The following is a 19157-nucleotide window of genomic DNA, read 5'->3' as shown; positions in this document are numbered from 1 at the left end:
GATCACTTCCCTACTCCTGCTGGCCACACTATTTCTGATACAGGCCAGGATGCCATTGGCCTTCTTGGCTGCCTGGGCACACTGCCGGCTCATGTTCAGCCGGCTGTCAACCAACACCCCCACGTCCTTTTCCACCAGGCAGTTTTCCAGCCACTCTTCCCCAAGTCATAGTGTTGCATGGGGTTGTTGTGACCCAAGGGCAGGACCTAACCTGGTGGTTGAGCCACCATCCCTGGAGGTATTTAAAAGATGTGCAGGTGTGGTGCTTAGGGACATGGTTTAGTGACAGACTTGGCAGTGCTAGGTTAACGGTTGGACTCGATCTTAAAGGTCTTTTCCAACCTAAATGATTCTACGATTCACACAGCATATGATAAACTAGTTGTGGAACTACTCCAACTGAAAACTCTACAACTTCCCCAAAAAATACTAACTGAAGTGAAGTTAGGAGAGGCTGTGAGGCTTTCAGCTGATCAACTCACCCGTCTGCCTTATGTACCACTAGGTGTTGGCAATGAAGCATGAAGTCGAAGTGTTTACGTGCAACATAACCCTTGCTTAAGATGGATCAATTAAGAAATTTCTTATATATTCCCAAAAAGACCATGTCACTGGAAGTTAAAACTGAAAGATCAGCTCAACTTTTTTAAGCATTATGTGTCCATCCAAATTCACTCCTAGCTCCCCTGATCAATTATGTTCCCCTCATTCACCCGGTAGAACAGATTCCTTTTCAAGATCCAGCTTGGGAGAGGTGAAATACCAAAAATAATGCTAAGATAATGTCAAAGTTACAAATGATGAGTGGTTTCTTCTGGGACAATATTCAGAGTCGTACATTTGCAAATACACAGAATGAAACATTTGAGCGTTTAAGAACTCTGTAGTGGGTTAACCCCAGGCAGCAGCTAAGTCCCTTAGCTTACAGCCCCTTGCTCAGTCACCCCCTCTCAATGCTGAGAGACATGGGAGAGAACAGGAAAAGCAAGGAAATGCACGGGTCCAGATAAATACAGTTTAATAAGTGAAGAAAAGAGGAAAAAACCACCAAGTGGTGTTTTTAACCACTTACTACCTCCCACAAGCAGATCAACACCCAGCCAGTCTCCAAGCAATAGCTACCTTCCAGACCAACACCACTCCCAGTCCCCTCAGTTTTTTTTATTCCTGAGCATGATGTTATATGGCATGTAATATCCCTGCAGTCAATTTGGGTCAGCTATCCCAGGCATGTCCCCTCCTAGCTTCCTGCCCACCCCAGCCTACTCACCAGGGCATCCGGAATGGGGAAAAAGAGAAAGCCTTGACACTGTTTAAGTGCTGCTCAGCAATAGCCAAAACACCAGTGTGTTACCAACAGTTTTAGTCACAAATCCAAAACACAGCCCCATAATAGGCTGCTATGAAGAAAATTAACTCTAACCCATCCAGACCCAGTATAAACAGAAAATAAATCCATGCTGGTGATGAAAGGGGAACATCTGCTCTCTTTTTCCTTTCTTTCCTGCTAGCATTAGGTCTTCCGAAGGTGGACAGGGAGCTGTCTTAGGGAACTGATCTGACTTTAAATTACACAAATTACCTGAAGAATTTAGTTATTTATTTTAGAAAATTCTATAAATAAGAATTAAATAAAGACATAGGCCATAAAGACTAATGCCTGGCCAGAAAGAACAAGAGGGAATCTGGAAGAGGAGTCAGCTGTTGGCAGTGAAAAGCGACTCCTATCTCACCTCTTCCACAGGCTGTGTTATAGCATCCTAAACTCTAGACTCAGGTCAGGGGTTGCTATTTAAATGAACTATTAGAATAGTTAGATAGATATTAGAATCTATCTTAGAGTCTAATTCTTTAGCCTAAAAACATCTATAAAAAGGTGAGGTCATTCTTAGGAGGCAAGAACTAGCTAGCAAACAAAATTTTCACCCACTCCAAAATCAGACTGCTACTAAGTAGTAGTGTGAAAACACCAAAAACCAATTGATGTTTGACCAATGATAAAAGTAAAATTAATCCTCTTCAAGACAACAACAAAATAAATATAATCTATGGCATATTAGATAACAGCAACATTTTCCTTTCCTTTTACTGTCAGTATCCTTTGGCTGGTTTGTTCATAGGAAGAGAAAAAGATTCCTCTATATATTTCTAAACGCACATAATGCTTACATATTAAAACCAGTACTTCTTCATCAAATTCTATATATAAATTTATGCACTGACCACAAATCAAATATTATATACCTTTTATAAGGTAATCTTCCTGAATGTAATTTTACAGGTTACAGTGTGACTACGTTTTTGGAATGTTACAAGTTTGCTCAAGTAAGTAACTGGAACAATCTAAATGCAGAATAAAAGAAGGAATCAATAATATGCAGTTCTTCTAGCATGTGGTCAACATGATCAGAATCAATACACATACACAAAAAAATCACCAATTAAATGCAGTATAATACAATGGATAGGTAAAATAGATAGAAACAAATAACTGTATAAATACGACATAGCCTAACTTCTTTCTTCTCATGTAGCTTAAATTTGAAGTATGTCACCTAAAAACACACAAAAGAGGACTGTGTCATTCTCTTGCATCAAGGTAATGGAAAATTATGACAGTAAAACCACCATGGATTCAGAATTAGTAAAACTTGAGAATTATCTGCTTCTGTGACAAGTATGGCATCAACTGATCTTTTAGTGTAACAACTTCCTCAGTTTTAAGTAAGGAGTTCTAAAATGCAAGTATTTTGGCATAAACATCTTGGGTGTCTAAAAGAATCTGAAGACTAAGTCTGAATATATATATATAAAAAAATACTGCCAACAATGTATTTGAGCATTATCATCCTACAAATAGGAAATGTTTTAGACACTATGTTAAAAACATTTCCATTTTCTGTTTGAAAGAGGCACAAACCAGAAGAACAGTCCAGAGAAATCAAGCATTTCAAGAGATTACTTTAAAAAATGTAAACTGGGGCAAGTCACAACTGAATTCCTGTTTTTAATATAGCGGGGGGGGGTGGGGTGTTCAGTTGAAGTTCTAACATTTTCCTGCGAGAATTTTAAAGGTTTAAATTTCTTTCAGTTTTTCAGCTTTAAAACCAGGAAGTCTGGAAAAGCAGTCCTCATAGAACAAAAAAAAAAAATCCAAACCCACTGAACCAGTAATTTCAAGAAACCCACAAAGAAAGCCCCACCAGAGACCAACAAAAACATTAAGTCACCATAAAAATATGCTAGGAGATCAGAGGGAATAGTGGGTTTCCATTTCACTACACAAGTGCACAAGCAATGCACTTACACATTTGTATCTTAGAACTGAAAACATCCAGCTTCACATTCACTGTTATTCCTCTAAATCTGTTATCTCAAATGCTACAGTCACGAAGAGGCAACGTAGCATTCTTTCTTATTTGGTACATTTTTAAAGAGTGCCCAAAAGATCTTCTGTTCCTTGCCAACTCTTTTCAAATCCTTACATGCTTACGTGTATTTTCAGTTCCAAATGGGAACCAATACTGAAGCATCAAAATTTCACTGAACAAATATTCATCAAAATTGCTCTGAGTTTAAAGATACTTGCAAATCTACTTGGCCACTTTTTACTTTTAAACCATATATACTTCATACTACTATTTTTTTTTTAAAGTCAGGGTTTGGTATCAGAATAAGATGCTTTGATAGTTCTAGCATTACTCAAAAGTTATCCATTATCATTAAAGCTTTAATTTCAACAAATATACCATTTCCCAGTTGGACATTTCTGGAAATGCAATCCCAAGATTTTTACTGCAGTTTAGTTCCACCAGTATCCTTTTACCACTGTAGTTTGTTTATCACTTCACATGTTTCACCTTGCAGCTGAAATCCTCAAGGAAGATGAGGGATGAACAGACGTTTTTAAAAGCAAGATGACCTATTATTCTGAATTCCGGTGACACAAAAACAGTGAAACAGTCAATAAAGAATTAAAAAAAAAAAAATTTAAGAATAGCATCAGATACCTTCATAGAAAATGATCTTGTGAAAACAAAGTAGCTATTATGCTCTTGTAACTCAGGAAGCTCTATGACAAGGTTTGGTCTCAGATCCTGTCCAAGCTGCCAGTACAAACCTCTAGGGTTTTGTTTAGGTTTGGTTTTTGTTAATACAGAATGTGACCAAAAAGAGCAACATACAACTGTCATTTCATATTTATTGGTTGAAACTGTCAAGAAGCAGTCTGGAAAACAAATAGGCATGTGTTGCAGATTTCTAATGTCATTCCATGTGAATTGATTCTTTGTTCAATGGTATTCAGTAAGTGAAAACTTTTTTGCTTGGAAGACAATAGGCTGCCATCATCTATCAAAAAAGTCTCTTACACATAGTCTTACAGATTATTTGATAAAAAAAAGAACGGGGCAATATCTGTGCTTTAACAGAGCTAATATTCATTTTTTTAATCATCCAGAAGAAGGGGGGGGGGCACGCACTATACTTTAGGGAACTTGCATAGCAGCAAACAGTTGCTAAAAACTGTTAAAAAACTTTTTAATAACTAACCAAACAGTCAGAAAGTTTAAAAGCAAGGAGTAAGTTCTATTGAAAACAAAATTCTACTGAAACACAACAACTGAAGAGACACATAGTTCCAATATGAAGAATTCTTTCCAGAACACAGAAAAATACAATATATTTGTATTGAATTGAATTTGTATTTCTATGGAAATAGACACTGTACAAATCTTTAATGATAAGAAAATGAAACACTAACCAATTATTTCAGATTTTCTTTGAAGAAAAATATTTTCAGCAATTCCCCTCAAGTACTAGAAGAACAAATATTTTCAAGCAGGATTTCACAAGTTAGAAAAGGAGTAAACAGCAAAAACCTCTCTGCAGAAAATAAACTTTTAAGAACTAAACAAGGACAGCAAAGAGAAGATAACATTAAAAGGGGCTAAAAGAGAACTGGAATGAAAAGCTCTGTGTCCAGAACTTTAAGTGAGGACAAACACTCGTTTGAAAAGTCACAACACAAACATGAACTATCATTACTATTGCATTTTTTCCTCTAAAATATTTGTGTTACACTCTATACCACCTGAATATCCAGTGTCCATCACAGTTAACATAGGCAACATGGAATAAGTTACTTCAGACTGGGGAAAAAAAAACCAACAAAAATTATTTCTCTGAAGATGCAAACTGCCTGCTGCTATGGAATGGGGCTGGCTGTATAGTCCCACACTCAACCTTATGCTACCTTTGGCACAGTAAACTAATATAATTTGCTAACTCAGTAATAAAACCAATCACTCAGGAGTAGTGAGGTAAAGTTTTCTGCTGGATTAACAAAACAAACTGTCTCAGCAGTTCAAGAAGCACCACAGCTTGGCACAAGAACACACAACTTGGAGGAAAGCAGCAAGGAGGACACTCTCTTTTAGCAGCAACAGTTGCTGGATTGACTCTGACAATTTGTCTAACTGCACACTGAGCAGTGTAAAATACAAGTGACTTTTCCTAAACTAAATAGGCTTATTTATGAGTATCCTCACATACCCTACAGTATGAAGGCAGTAAGCTAACAAGAAACAAAGCTTTAATAAATCAATGAGAACTCAAAACACACAAAACAGATTCTTCAGAGCTGGAAGAGGATAAGCATACCATCTTGAGGAAATCGGCGTCAAGAGAAGCAAGACACAGAAGAGTTAGAGACCATTTAGCCTAGTTTCAATTTCCAGAAAAACCCGTTAGCTAGATATTCCTGACTTAACCACCTAGAAAATAAGATGGTAAAAGCTAATAAATACGGACATGTCAAAAAAAAAAAATCAAGTCAAACTAACCTTTCTTTCTATGACAGGATAGGCTTTTTCAGAGGACCAGTACACACCTTGACATTTGCATTATGTCCTCAAAACTGCTACAGAAACATGGTCTAGTAACAGCAAACAGTGGGCAGTTTTAATTTGACTGTGTTCACATAACTATCAATACGAAAGGACCAATTTTGTGGCACACAGCAAGGATCTTTCCTTTGAACACAATGTATGTTTATGAAACCTGCAGGTACCACAAAGCTGCAAACCTACTACAGGAAAAGATCAAAACTAACAAGATCTTTGATAAACTGGAGAAGGGATCTGAATACACAGGATATAATTCAATTTAAATAAAAGCAAAGAACTACCCTCAGATATATCTAATTAACTGCATAAACATGAAAAGGGGAGTGACTCATTTAGCAGGAGCTGCTGCTAAGATCACAAACTGCTCTGAAAAAGACAGGAATAGATAACAAAGAGCTACAATTTGCAAGACACTTGAAGCAATCTTCTCATACTCCGTGACAACAATGCACCAGGCAGACACTGTCCATTTTCAGTACTGCATTTTAAGAAAAGTAAGGATGACTGAAGAGAGCATAAGGGAAGAGCAGTAAGACTGATAAGGATATAACATGTAATGGTAGACTGAAATAACTCAAATTAGGGGGGGGGGGGGGGGGTGAAGGAGCAATCCTCAAATACAGAGAACACTGAAAGAAAAGCATAAACTGTTTGCCTTGTCCACTAAAGATCAGAATTAAAGGACAGGCAGAAGGATTAAGATAAGAGGACAAAAAGAATAAAAAAAGATTTTTCAACAGATTTCTTTGGGAAGTGTGGAATCGCCTAGAGATCTCCAGCAAACACATCAGACAGGTATTTGTCAAATGTGGCTTAAAAACAGTCACTCCTGTCTTGAAGCACATGAATTGTGGGGTATTGCTCTGCATTTTACTTCACCTGTACTAAGAAGTTGCCTCTGGGACAAGATTGAAACACAGTAAAATCAATCCACTAAGCATTGTTACCATTGTTACGGTTAAACATGAAGTGTGCACTTTGGGGTTTCAGCAAGGCAATAACAATTTACACTGGCCCAGCATGAGGACACAGTAATGGGTTCAAAATATTAGAGGCATTTGCCTCAACAGCGCTAAATAGCTTAACTGAAATGATGTAAGCTGCAAGTAGGTGGCAAAAGCTGATTATTTATGTTCTTTGAAATCCTCATAAGAGCCTGAGAAGATTCATAGCTATCAGGTAACTGATGCAGCTGTTGCCATCTACAAAAATGATGGAGCCCAGGGATGCACCTACAGCAGACAGTTTTCCACTGCCTGAAAGAGTGACTTACTGGCTACAAGGACACCCAGACTAATTCAATTTTGCCCAATTATAGAAACAGTCTGACTAAGCCTTACAGTCAGTTCACAGAAACAGAGCTGTTCCATTAAGCTAAAAAATTTTAGTAATTAAGGAGTACTTAACATAGGCCCAAGCTAGGTGATGAAAAACTCCCCAGTTCCTCTCCCTGCAAAATTTAAAAGCTAATTTTCATAAGACAGAACCAGTCCCAACACAAACTCCTCTCTCCTATGCCTGCTGTAACTATTCTCACAAGCTTCTGCCCACTTCTAGTCTCGTAACAAGTGAAACTGTATTACTTCTGTCTGACACAGGTATATTGGGAAGCTGAGAGGAGTTCATTTTCAATTCTACAATTGTGAAAACTAAGTAAATTACTCAAGAGATGCAGACTTTCCAGGCAGACTTCGGGAGACTACAACAGTTTTGATCTTGCCAACAGAATTTAATATTGTGGAGTCTGCCTCTTACCACAGAACTCAGTGACTTGAAAATATGCATTACTTGAAACCAAAAAAAACTCATCTGTCGCAAAACAGGAGGTGGAAGATTATTGAGTAGTACTGAAAGAATCAACTTGAGAAATAAAAACTCTGATTTCAGGCTTAGGTCATCCCTCCTTTTCGATTATTTTTGTAATGCTTTTTTAGATCTTCTTAAATACTTAACGTTTGTCAGACTGATTACATGTGCTACAATGAGTTCTCAAAAACAACCGAAGAACCTCAGGTACTCAAGTGAGCGTCATTTCAGTGTTTTAGTTAAAATTAGCAAAGTAATACCCAAGTTTCTTAAGGCCAAAGAAGGCTGAGATAGTTTTATCGAGTCTGCTTTGAGTATCTAAGTTCCTACTCAGGCATCAGAAAACGACTCACCTCTCAACTGAGACTATCCAACAACTGCTAGACATTGCTCAGGCAGCTCAGGACAACTGGGAATACAGCGGCACAGAGCTTTTGCAATGTAGGAACAGAAAACTACATTTAAAATTTCACTGAAATATACTGCAACAGCACATTAGAATCCCTTTAAAAGATTCACAAAGAACTCAACCGGACAGAAGAATATAATCAGTCTCCACAAAACATAACAAGTTATGCAATCATTTAGTACGTTTTATAAAGGAAGGTAGAGGCAGAAAACTGAAAGGGGGAGGTAACTGATACTAATGAACGAGAAGTTTACACACACAAAAAAATACAGCTGAAGGTTAAAACCATAATATTCACACCTCTCAGACTCGAAAGAGTCCTGTCATATCCCTGAAGGATGAGCACTCTGACACTATCACTATGACTATTGGACTCTCATACTCCTTCCTAGACATCTTTGATACTGGCCCCAGTCAGAAAGGAGAATACAAAGCTAACAAAACCTTTCAACTGCAGCAGATCACCAGAGTAAGACAAAATAAGCAGCCAGAATAACATAAAAAATAATGAAATAAGGAAAAATATAATCAATAGCTAGGCAACCAAGATACTGACTTAAATATTCCAGGAAACAGTCATGCTGCGCAGAAGATGATATGAATAAGTCTGGTGTACACCTGTATACATTATCCATACACACTATACCCTTTATGTTAGCAAAAATACGAGACAAGCGTTTTCTGTCAAGCAACCAAACTCTGACAAGTGATAAAATGCTAAGAAAACTAACTGAAAACTGAGAGAAAACAAAGGAAAAGAAGATACCAGAACTAAACTTCCAGCCAAGTAAAATATAGGTTAGAAGATAGACTATGAAGTTGACCAGTTGAACGCTATAATAATACAGTTTGGCTTCTTTCATCTACTACATTCTCCCTCTGTTCCTCCTTTCACTTACAGAAAAGTGGGAAATTATGATCTCAACCCCAATGACCACACAACTGATTTAACTACAGACATTGATGATACCATTGTAATACCAAGTTAATCCATCCTTTTAGTAAAATAATTCCATTATAATTCACAAAAATAAAATTTGGGCTTTTCTTAACTATTTCTTTAGGGCAGATACTGCACACAGCTATGCTTGCACTAATGCTGCCCGAGACAACAGGTTGGACTTAAAAGAACATACTTACAAGGACAGATCCAGCTTTTTTTATATAAAATGACCAAAGACAGAACAGCTTTGGGTAGCTGCCCATAATACGTTCTGTGATTTTTACTATTAAAGTAATGATTCAGGTTACATACTAAGAAAAAAAATAGTGAATGTATTTCACAGGATATTCATATTCCATGGCAGTAGATGTTTTCTTAACCAGCACTGCAAATGTTCTCTTGCAGCAACATTTCAGTTCTGCATATCCTTATAACACACACCTGAAATCTGTCAATAAATACAAGTGTTCCATGCAAATGTTTATGTTGCTGAATGAAAAAAAAAGCATGTTTCTCGTCAAAAAGACAACAGTATAACTTATACTTGAACTCTTCATAATTGTCTAAAAAGTGAAGACTAAAATAGTCTAAAGGTGTTCCATACAACAACTAAATTCACAAAAAGGGAGTTAAACAGGCAATTATGAGCTAAAGTTGATATACTGAAAAACAGGATTGAGTTTCTTCACAAATTATTTCAGAATATCTGTATGGGCTTTACATAATACCCTCACCACCAAGGTGGCAATCTAAGAAAGTTAGAATCCCCCCCCGAACTTAAGACCTGAAATAAATAATTTATACACAAGAGTAATCTAGCAAGTTAATAAATAGCAGAGGTGATGTTTAATCAGCAGCTGTTGTTAAGACAGTATACAGTAATTGCTCTCCAGAAAATAAAAAAAAAAGAAAAGATTCAAAGCTGCCTGCCATTTTGCCACGTAATTTAACAGCTTTCAAGAGAATACAACTAACTGGGGGGAAATGCGAAAATGTAAGGATCAAATTAGTAGCTACGTTAACCACCATTAAGTTCTCCTTTAAGGATGGATTGAGAAGCCTCAAACTACAAATGCAACTAATTTACTCTGTCCTACACAGGTTTTATGTATAACATTGTTCTATGTATTAAAGCATTTCAGTTTTATGAAGAAGTTCATACAGATAAACTACAGTTCAGATGCCCAGATAGCTGCAGCTATATCATTTTCACCCTCCAAAACTCACGGTTAAGCTTCAGCTACAGAAACAAATCCAAAGAAACACACACATCCATGCAAACACTTCCCCTCCCCCATAAAATCCAACTTTATGTCTGAGTTAATAGGCTCCTTATCTTTATTATTGCAGAACTAAATTACTTAAAGAATTCCCTTGTTTCTACTCTTCTGTCATCCACACAGCACAGCTAATAGTAACTGTATTCCAAAAAAAACCCATTCACAATTGTTTGAAACCATTATATGACTTTAGAAAGTAAAATGTATAACCTCTTACCTGAGCATGAAAATTTGACATAGTCGTTGTCTCTATATCTTTCTTTCCCAAAATCTCCATTTTCACTGGTGAATTGGGAAAATTAAACGAAAAGTAGTCTAAAAAGTCAGGTAAATAAGTAGCTGCCCCATGAACAATACCCATTACATAGTAAGCTGCACAGTTTTCATTTTCACTAAAAACCAGACCCACAAACTCTTCTGCAAATCTCTCCATCTCCACAGGAGATAAGTGGGAGAGTTCATTACTGTAGGCATGGATAACTGATGCACCTCCATTAGGCTGGTGCTCAATATGAATCAGCTGTTTGAACTCCAATGTGTCCAACCTTTTGAGTTTATTTTGAACCCGTGGCTCCTTTAACGAGACAAATGGAAACTCACTGTTCTCTGGTATCTTGGACTCACAGTCCTTCTTGGGATCCATATTTTTCCCATTGAAATCCTTAAGATGATCATCTATGATGCCTTTGGCTTCCTGATCCTCAATATCAGAAACCAGTCCTGAGCAGATGGTCTGAATGGACTTGCTGTACATTTTTGGACGCTTCCTCTTCTCGTTTTCTTTATGTTTCTTTTTCTTTTTCTTCTTAACTTTTTTAATCTGTAGCTCTTCTGCATTGGGTTTTGGTTTCTCCTTCCCAGCTGTTGAGAGGAAGAAAAGATCTCTTAAGTATCTTCATATACAAAATGCATAAAGATCAGGATTCAAAGTTACCAAAACCCTCACAATGGCACACAAAGACCGGAGATCAATACCAACGGTCACAATGTGTATCTTATTGAAAATGAGTAGTAAGAGACACCTGCCATGTTCACATTATGACTGACAAATAAAAGCTGGGGGGGTGAGAGGGGGCGGAAGTAAAAAAAACCAAGTTTCTCAAGGCTGTTTTCAAGATGAGTCACAATCGTTAATCATACCCTTTAACTGGTCATCAGCAATTACTACACCAGAAAGTTCAGAGATGTCAACAAACATTGTTTGACAGCTGTCAACAAACATTGCCAAACAAGGGGTTTATAAACGGTCAATGAATACCAACCATCATCAGCAAGCTGTTCACAAGATGCCACTGCCAGAACCTACCTTGCCAGATGGCTTTACATGGTCATTCTTCCAGGACTAAATAAACTTTGTTGAAATACATGTGGAAACATCTAAAAACTGACCCCATACTTTAAAAAAAAAAAAAAAACAACACAGCAGACAAACAACCCCCAAAACCTCACAAAACAAAAACTAGCTTCAAGTTTATATAATATGCAAGCTGAACTGAAAACAAACCATAATGGCCTAAAGCCGAAAGTACTCATTTGGGGATAATGTGTTCAAGTGATTCCCAAGGTAAACATTCTCCCTTGTTTTAAAGTGTTTTTCTTCAAGTGCTTTTGGGTTTTTTGGGTTTTTTTCCAAGTAATAAACACAGTAGCAAAAAAAAAAACTTCTGTCACTACAGTGCCCTGAAGTCTAGCAGTTGAAATCATTTCACGATTTGATAAATCAAATTAGTGGGCACGTTACAGCGCAAAATTATATTCACAACAAGTGATTCAAGATCAGCAGGTTCAGACACAGAAGTTTAGAAGTTCAGTGTTGCAATGAAATACACAATTTCTAAGTAATCTCAAATTCACAAGCGTTAAATTAGCCAGTCTCTGCTACCATGCTGTAGTAGACTATTTTCAGTTTGCAATCCTCAGCTCAAGCAATTCACAAGAGTCCTTACAAAAAAAAAAAAAAAAAAATCACAACAGTTGGTGCACAGAATGAACACATTCTTGCTGATAATTAAGAGGTTTGGATATGGAAGGTGCAGATACTGGAAAGGAGAACAAGCAATTAAGACACTTGCCTCTGAGCCTCTTGAGGTTTGTGACAGCAGCTAAATACCTCTGGGATTTCTGAAGTGGAGGCAGGCAAGCTAGTTATCTCTCTAGCTTCTATTTTCTCATCTTGTAGGGGTAGGAAGAAGTGCCCCGAGGTCACTCATTTCTTACTTAGCCCAAACAAGGAAGTGGGCTCTAGGATTTCTCAACCTAATCCACACAGTTAAGAGCTACAAAGACTCCCTTCACTCTAAATCAGATTTAACATGGCATACACTATGAGCACAATTTCACTTTTAGCTTACGAAGTTCAACTGCCAAAAGGCACAGTATCCTCATGAAAATCTGTCCTTTCATTAGGCTAAATTTAACGTAAAACCAGAGTGGGCCTCTGCAACAGGACTGCTTCATCTGGTAGATGCAATATTCCCCACTACTTTGTTAACATCTTCCGTCTGCCACAAGAGTCTTCACATCTAGTGGGCATGGAAAGACCAGAAAGAGCAGCAACACGTGTACAACCAACTACCTCAACCTTAGAGGAGTCCTGAAAATAGTTCATTGAGGGTGCCAGGGTACTTGAGTGAAATGTCATCACCTGACAAAAATCACCTACTCTCACATTCTGGGGTATTGTAATGGTGTCATTATGGCACCAGTTCCATTTGGGGGAAACGAAAACGAAGAAGTGGTTTATGACAGTGAGAAGTTCCATATTATAGGCGTAGAAATCTCAATCCAAACCTCAAAATACAGAATAGACAATTTTTTCCCTCCTCCTGACTGCAGGAATACACAACTAGAGAGCATCCAAGAGTCTATAGGTATTTCAAACTCCTAAAAATGCTTTAACTTACCATTTCAAAATTGTTTCACTCTAAACATGAAAATTTGTTGCTATACAGACTGATATAATAAAGTCAAACATTTCCAGATATTATATTAATTTGAATATAGAAAATATGGAATTATAGCACTGAATGTTGCAGCAAGGTAAGGCGGGGGAAGCAGGGTTACCTGTCAACCCACTTCACTTGTTCTCGAATGGAGCTCAGATTTTTGTAGGAACTAGACACTCAGATCTGGGACTTCATGCGTGGCATGGAAAGGACGGAAATTTATATTCACTGGGGTACAATGAGCAGTAAATTGGCAACAAATACAACAACTTCTAAGTTTAAAGCAAGAAGCTATTTGCTATGGCAACAGCCAAATTGCACTCTCATACTTTAGCATATCTATAACCACTGAAGAATACCTTAAGACTGAAGATCAGTATCTGTAAGTCCTTGTTGAACATCCAGCTATTAAATTAATCCATTATTACTAGTTGAAATATGAAGTACTTACATAAAAGATGGGTATGAATCTGTACCTGTGCAAAACTACCTCAAAAATTGACTTCCGTTTCTACAGTATGAGAAGGAAGATCATCTGAGTTCCCCTTTCAATCTGTCCCATTCCCTGCCTTTGATTATATCTTCCAAGAAGTTTTACTGACTAACAATCAGTTTCATTTTACTCCTCCTGTAATATGTGGTGGCTGTTTTTTTAATCCATCACTTCATGTATTTCACAGATGCAGCTATAAAAAAAAAACTAAAAAAACCCCCAACCACCCACCACTTTTAAGGTTACTAAACTACTAAACTACAAAACAGGCTTCCAAGCCTGTCGGTGTTTGAGAGGCATTTGGACAATGCCCTTAATAACATGCTTTAGCTTTTGGTCAGCCCTGAACTGGTCAGGCAGCTGGACTAGATGATCACTGTAGGCCCCTTCCAACTGAAATATTATGTTCTATTCTAATCGTCAGTAAAGAGCACTCAAAAGAGCAAAGCCATAGTCTCAAAAGCTTTGGTGCTTTTAACACAGAAACAACAAAAAAACCCAACAATGTAACATACACAACTGAAATCAGATAGACAGAATGTAAATCAGCATCAAATTATGTGAACTTCACATAAACATATCCAAAAAGGTTTGTACTCAAAGCCAGTTGTAAAAATATGTTTTAGTTAACTTGGTATACACCTATGTAAGTACTCAAACACTTCTTAAGAGGGATTACACAAAGACATTTTTAAAGTGAAGAACATTTATCATTCTCTGTGTTTGTTTTCACACCATCTCCATGAAGCCTTCAGAAGGGAAAAAAAACTCTTAACCACAGGATAAAAATAATTCTTTTTCTGGTATCCAGCACAGTCCTCCTTCCGTCCTGAAAAGAAATTTTCTGTTCAGCCTTAAATACAAATATTTTAATAATACAGACTGGTTTTACTTTTGATCACAGACTACAAGGGTTATGTCATTTACACATATATCAAGTAAAGTTCATCAGTACACGCTTTCCCAAATCATGAGAAGTTGCAAAAATGGCGCATGCAATTTGGAACCAAATAAATATTTGCTAGCAGCCTCTCATTTCTGAACTCTCTTCTCTTCCACAGAACTTTTTGGATCTCTATATACCAAAAAGGATAGAACTTTGGTGAGGCCATTTTTAATTCTGAAACACGTGGAAACCAAGAAAGCAACAATCACTGAAGGAACAAAAGGCTGTATAACAAAAAACCACCAGAAGATCTACAATGGGAAGTAGCAGATACCCCTGAACTGCTACTTGCAACTGGGAAGAGAGACAGAAAAATAAGAGTGGGGAGTGTCTATCCTTGGGAGACAAAATATGAATCCCTTCTTTAAGGGTCTGAGCTACTGATGCCACTGGAGAGGAAAAAAGCCTTAAAACATGGAAGACATAAGAGAAAGGGGGTTCCAAATGGGATTTTCTTTTTTTTTTTTTTTTTTTTTTTTTAAACTTTACTAGAATTAAAGACTTCAAAAAACCAAAAACATACCAACAAGAGTAAAACTTAGTTCTCTAAACACACTTCAAGCAGAAATGGAAAGGTAACAACTTCAAAAACAGATGAGTAGTTTTGAGCCTTTTTCAAATTCACACAAGCTTATGCTACTGCATACACAAGACAAATTCTGTCAAGAACTCTACTTCATTTTCATACTGGCAGCAAATGACGTACTTCGGAAAAAAAATTTTAGATATTTCGGACACTACTTCCATAGAGAAAATGATATTTATATTATAATATTAAATTGAATGCTGAAAGAGTGGAAAAAATGTTAAACCCATAATTATTTGTTCAGCCTTCAAATGTGGTTATAAGATACAGCTGAGCAATCTAAGAGCTCATTGCCATAGATGGGTAAAGTCCAACTCCCCATTCTCCTCTGTCACTGCTCCCGGCACACAGTCCTACACCATTCCTGGTACTGACTGATGCTCATCTGATTGCATAGTAAATTGACTTAACTTAATGGCTCAGCAGAAAACTGTTCACTTTGCTGCTAGATTAGTGAACAGAATTGGTTCACAACATTGTCAGACAGGAACTAGAGCAGAGAGACCACCAATAGCAGGCAGCGAGGAGTAGCAGAACTCACCCCTCATCAGTGGCAGCAAACCACTTGATCTGCTTAGCTACACTGCCCACCACGCCTTCATCTGTCCATCCCGAGCACTGAACAAGGCTGAATTTTTAAGGGTAAAAAAAAAAAATACCCCCGGCTGCACACAACACTACCTTAACACATATGTGAGATAGGACCAAGTTCCTAGCAAGCCTTAATAGAAAGTTTCCTAACCCAAAAGCTTGAACTTTTAAATTTAATGTTCAAGTCACCCAACTTCAGAGTATTTGTGTTCAATTATTTTAGCATACAGCCAACATTTTCTTGAGGAATACAAACACAAAATGGAAAACTGATTTCTAGAAGTAGTATTTCTCAGAGCTTGAGTAGAATTTCACAGAATGAGGAGGCACATTTCTAGCCTAAGGCTTCTGCTCTGCTGAATTGCAAATATCCACTCTGAAGTAGGTGTTTAAAGCTGATGAGAAGTTGCAAAGACTTCAATAGCAAAAGAAATTAGTTTACAAAATACTGGGATTGCTATCAGCAATGCCCAATTAATTATTTTCATCTTATTCTTTCGCATTAGCTGTAGAGAGGAACAGAAATACACTCCATTCAGTCACTCCTCTGCCGCATATATCAAAATACTTTAAAGCAAAATGCGCTGCTTCTTCCAAAACCAATAATGCTGCTTTGGCACTTGGCTAACAGACAGACACCAAAAAAAGAACAACTGCCTTCAATGTGTCCCTAGGGCAGTAATCAAGTTGCATCACAGCAGACATACAGAATTCGGTGAATACATAAGCAAGCAATCCAAAAGGCTAAATAAAGATCCAAACACTGTAAGACTGAGATATCCAAACTAGCTTTGTTTTAAGCAAGATTTGGCAGCAGCAGTGCAGTGCTTGATGCAAGCTCATTTACTCCACCTCTCAAGTAGTTACTACTGAGGCACATACTCACAACCCAAAACTTTCAAGACAGGTGTTTCAGAGAGACTTCACCAGCAATCACAATAAAAGGTGCATACATACACACACACACCTCTGCTGGAATCTAATTTCAGCCCAGACAGCCATTTTGAAGTGCATGGTATCTTCTGTCTCTAGGTGTTCCGAGATGCATTTAGACAAGCACAGCTACTGAAACACTTACAAATAAACCAAAAAATTTTTCCATTGCATGATTCAGAAACACGAGACAGAAGTAAGAATTTTCACTTGTATTAAAAAAGTCTTTTAGTTAAGATGAGTCAGAGAACTGTTTTGGGACTCCAAGAATGAGGAATAACAGGGGCCAGGGGTGGGGAGAAAAACCCTCAGTACCCATAGACATTTACAGGAACTCCCCTTGATCGGATGTTAAAAAGCAGACTGAGCTCACACTTTACTGGAGTGTAAAAGACCAAAGAACAGCAAAATTTTAATTTTGCTGCTGCTCTTATCTGGCTAGCAATATCTGTGCGAGGATGGAGTTATAAAACTTGCAATGTATTTTTAAAGAAGTTAGAAGAATGGAAATCTGTGTTCATTGTGTTCATGCATGCACATACTCAGCAATAAAAGAACTACCTCTAAACAACTTTTAACCATCTTCTAGGCAAGTCAGGCCTTATGTACCACAAATACTTCTGCCACTGCATACATCTACGTGATAGATAGATCTTTCAAGGTAACTTGGTGAATTTATTTCTTGTGGTGCCACAATATCCGTCAGTCACAGCACAGGACCTATTACTAAGGACTGAGATTCAGAACTGTTCTAATTTTATGCAAATAATCCAATGCTCTGTTATTACAAGATGATATGTACTTGCAATTTAAATTGATGCTAGACAGCTTGAACTCTAAAGTGTGAGCTTTTGTAAGAAGAAAACTCAGAAGTTACCTGAAGTTTATTTTATGTTGTGTTTTGTCCATGAAATCGTTTGATCTGAAATTTTACGTAAGCAACAGGCCACAAAGCTTTTATTTCTTTCAGTTTTTTCAACTAGAGCAGTGTTTCTTAACTTGGAGGTCACAGCCCCCAAAATTATTAGGGGGGGAACCTTAGATGTTTAAAAAAAAAAACATTAATAACAACACTAAATTGTTCTTTTCCCACAGTTTCCTAGCTGACAGCTAGTAGCAGGAAAGGACAAACATTTTTAAGTACAGCCAGTAATTAAAGTCAGTTTTCACTTCCCCGCTTTAGGAGAACTCAGTCACCAAAATTTAGTAGAGCTGAGGAGTACTTGATGGGGGGTAGAAGCCCAGAGGAAAGAACATCAATGCAGAGAAGCCCGAACAGGAACCACATTTCCTAGATTTTTCAACTGAACAGAAGGACTGGAACACAGCATCTTACTCCTCGTTCTACGGCACATGAAGTCACAGCAATATCAACCAGCTGCAGGTATACTACTTGTTCTGCAGCCAGAGGTCAGCCTGGCTATTCCTGTCATCAGCTACAAAACATTATTTAAGTCTTTGGCTTGGTCCTGTACCAACTATCTCCTACTGCAGTACTACAAGACATTCTGCCTAGTACTCTCCAGTAAGGGGATAGGTAAGAAGTAACCTCCAATTAACAATCTTCACTTTCTTCCCATAGTCCCACAAGGCCAGACACATGACAAGCATTTTCTAGCATTCTCACTGCAATTCAAACTAAAGCTACTGACTTATTAGAAATTTATGATGACTTAGCTCTGCTAAAGCTCTTCAGGCTGAGTCTTTAAATAGCCAACACAAAACAAAGCCAGTTCAAACCACAGAAGTGTCCCCCTGGATCTGCCAATGAGTTTAAAGTTCATAACCACAAACAACTAAAAAATAGCTTAGAACAGGAGCAGCAAAGATGCCAGTCACCAACTAGTAAATAAAATATGCAGCCCTAGAGAGTACGAGTGTTCTTGGAGGCATTGCCACTTACAGTAGCAAAAAAAAACAAAACAAAATATTAAAAACCCGAAAAACAAAAAAACCACACACACAGCATAAGAAAAACCATGAGAAGCCTTGGTTTTTCTCATGGTTGTACTAGCCAGATAGTTAAATAAGTGACAGAATTTTATATTTGATTTTAACATATCATCATGTATGATAATTTATTTTTATATTCTTAATAAATCTTATATAATAATTTGATGAGCTAATGAAAAAAATACTACAAAAGGGTTCAAAAGGCTTAGAAAAACTGACTAATAGAGTTAAAACACGCACACAGAATTCTGAACAGACACAAAATGCACATAGTCACTCCGCAAATAAGGATAATGAGCAAGATCAACTGCCAACAGATTGAAAAGCTAATAGACCATGTGCTGAAAATAAACATAACTTCAAGGT

At 37.4% G+C, this 19157-nt stretch overlaps 1 protein-coding gene across 1 annotated transcript in view; it reads right to left on the bottom strand.

Moving 5' to 3' along the window:
• RSBN1L (round spermatid basic protein 1-like) overlaps window positions 1–19157 on the bottom strand; it is a gene marked incomplete at its 5' end in the record, with an annotated part of 42063 nt that overhangs the window by 16400 nt on the left and 6506 nt on the right. The window contains 1 exon segment of the mRNA XM_009328348.1: window positions 10562–11205. Coding sequence (XP_009326623.1) covers window positions 10562–11205 — 644 coding nt within the window.

This window comes from Pygoscelis adeliae, unplaced genomic scaffold, assembly GCF_000699105.1.
Source record: "Pygoscelis adeliae isolate BGI_AS28 unplaced genomic scaffold, ASM69910v1 Scaffold267, whole genome shotgun sequence".
NCBI lineage: Eukaryota > Metazoa > Chordata > Aves > Sphenisciformes > Spheniscidae > Pygoscelis > Pygoscelis adeliae.
Note: the sequence above shows the minus strand (reverse complement) of the source record. Positions and strands in the feature narration are given on the sequence as shown.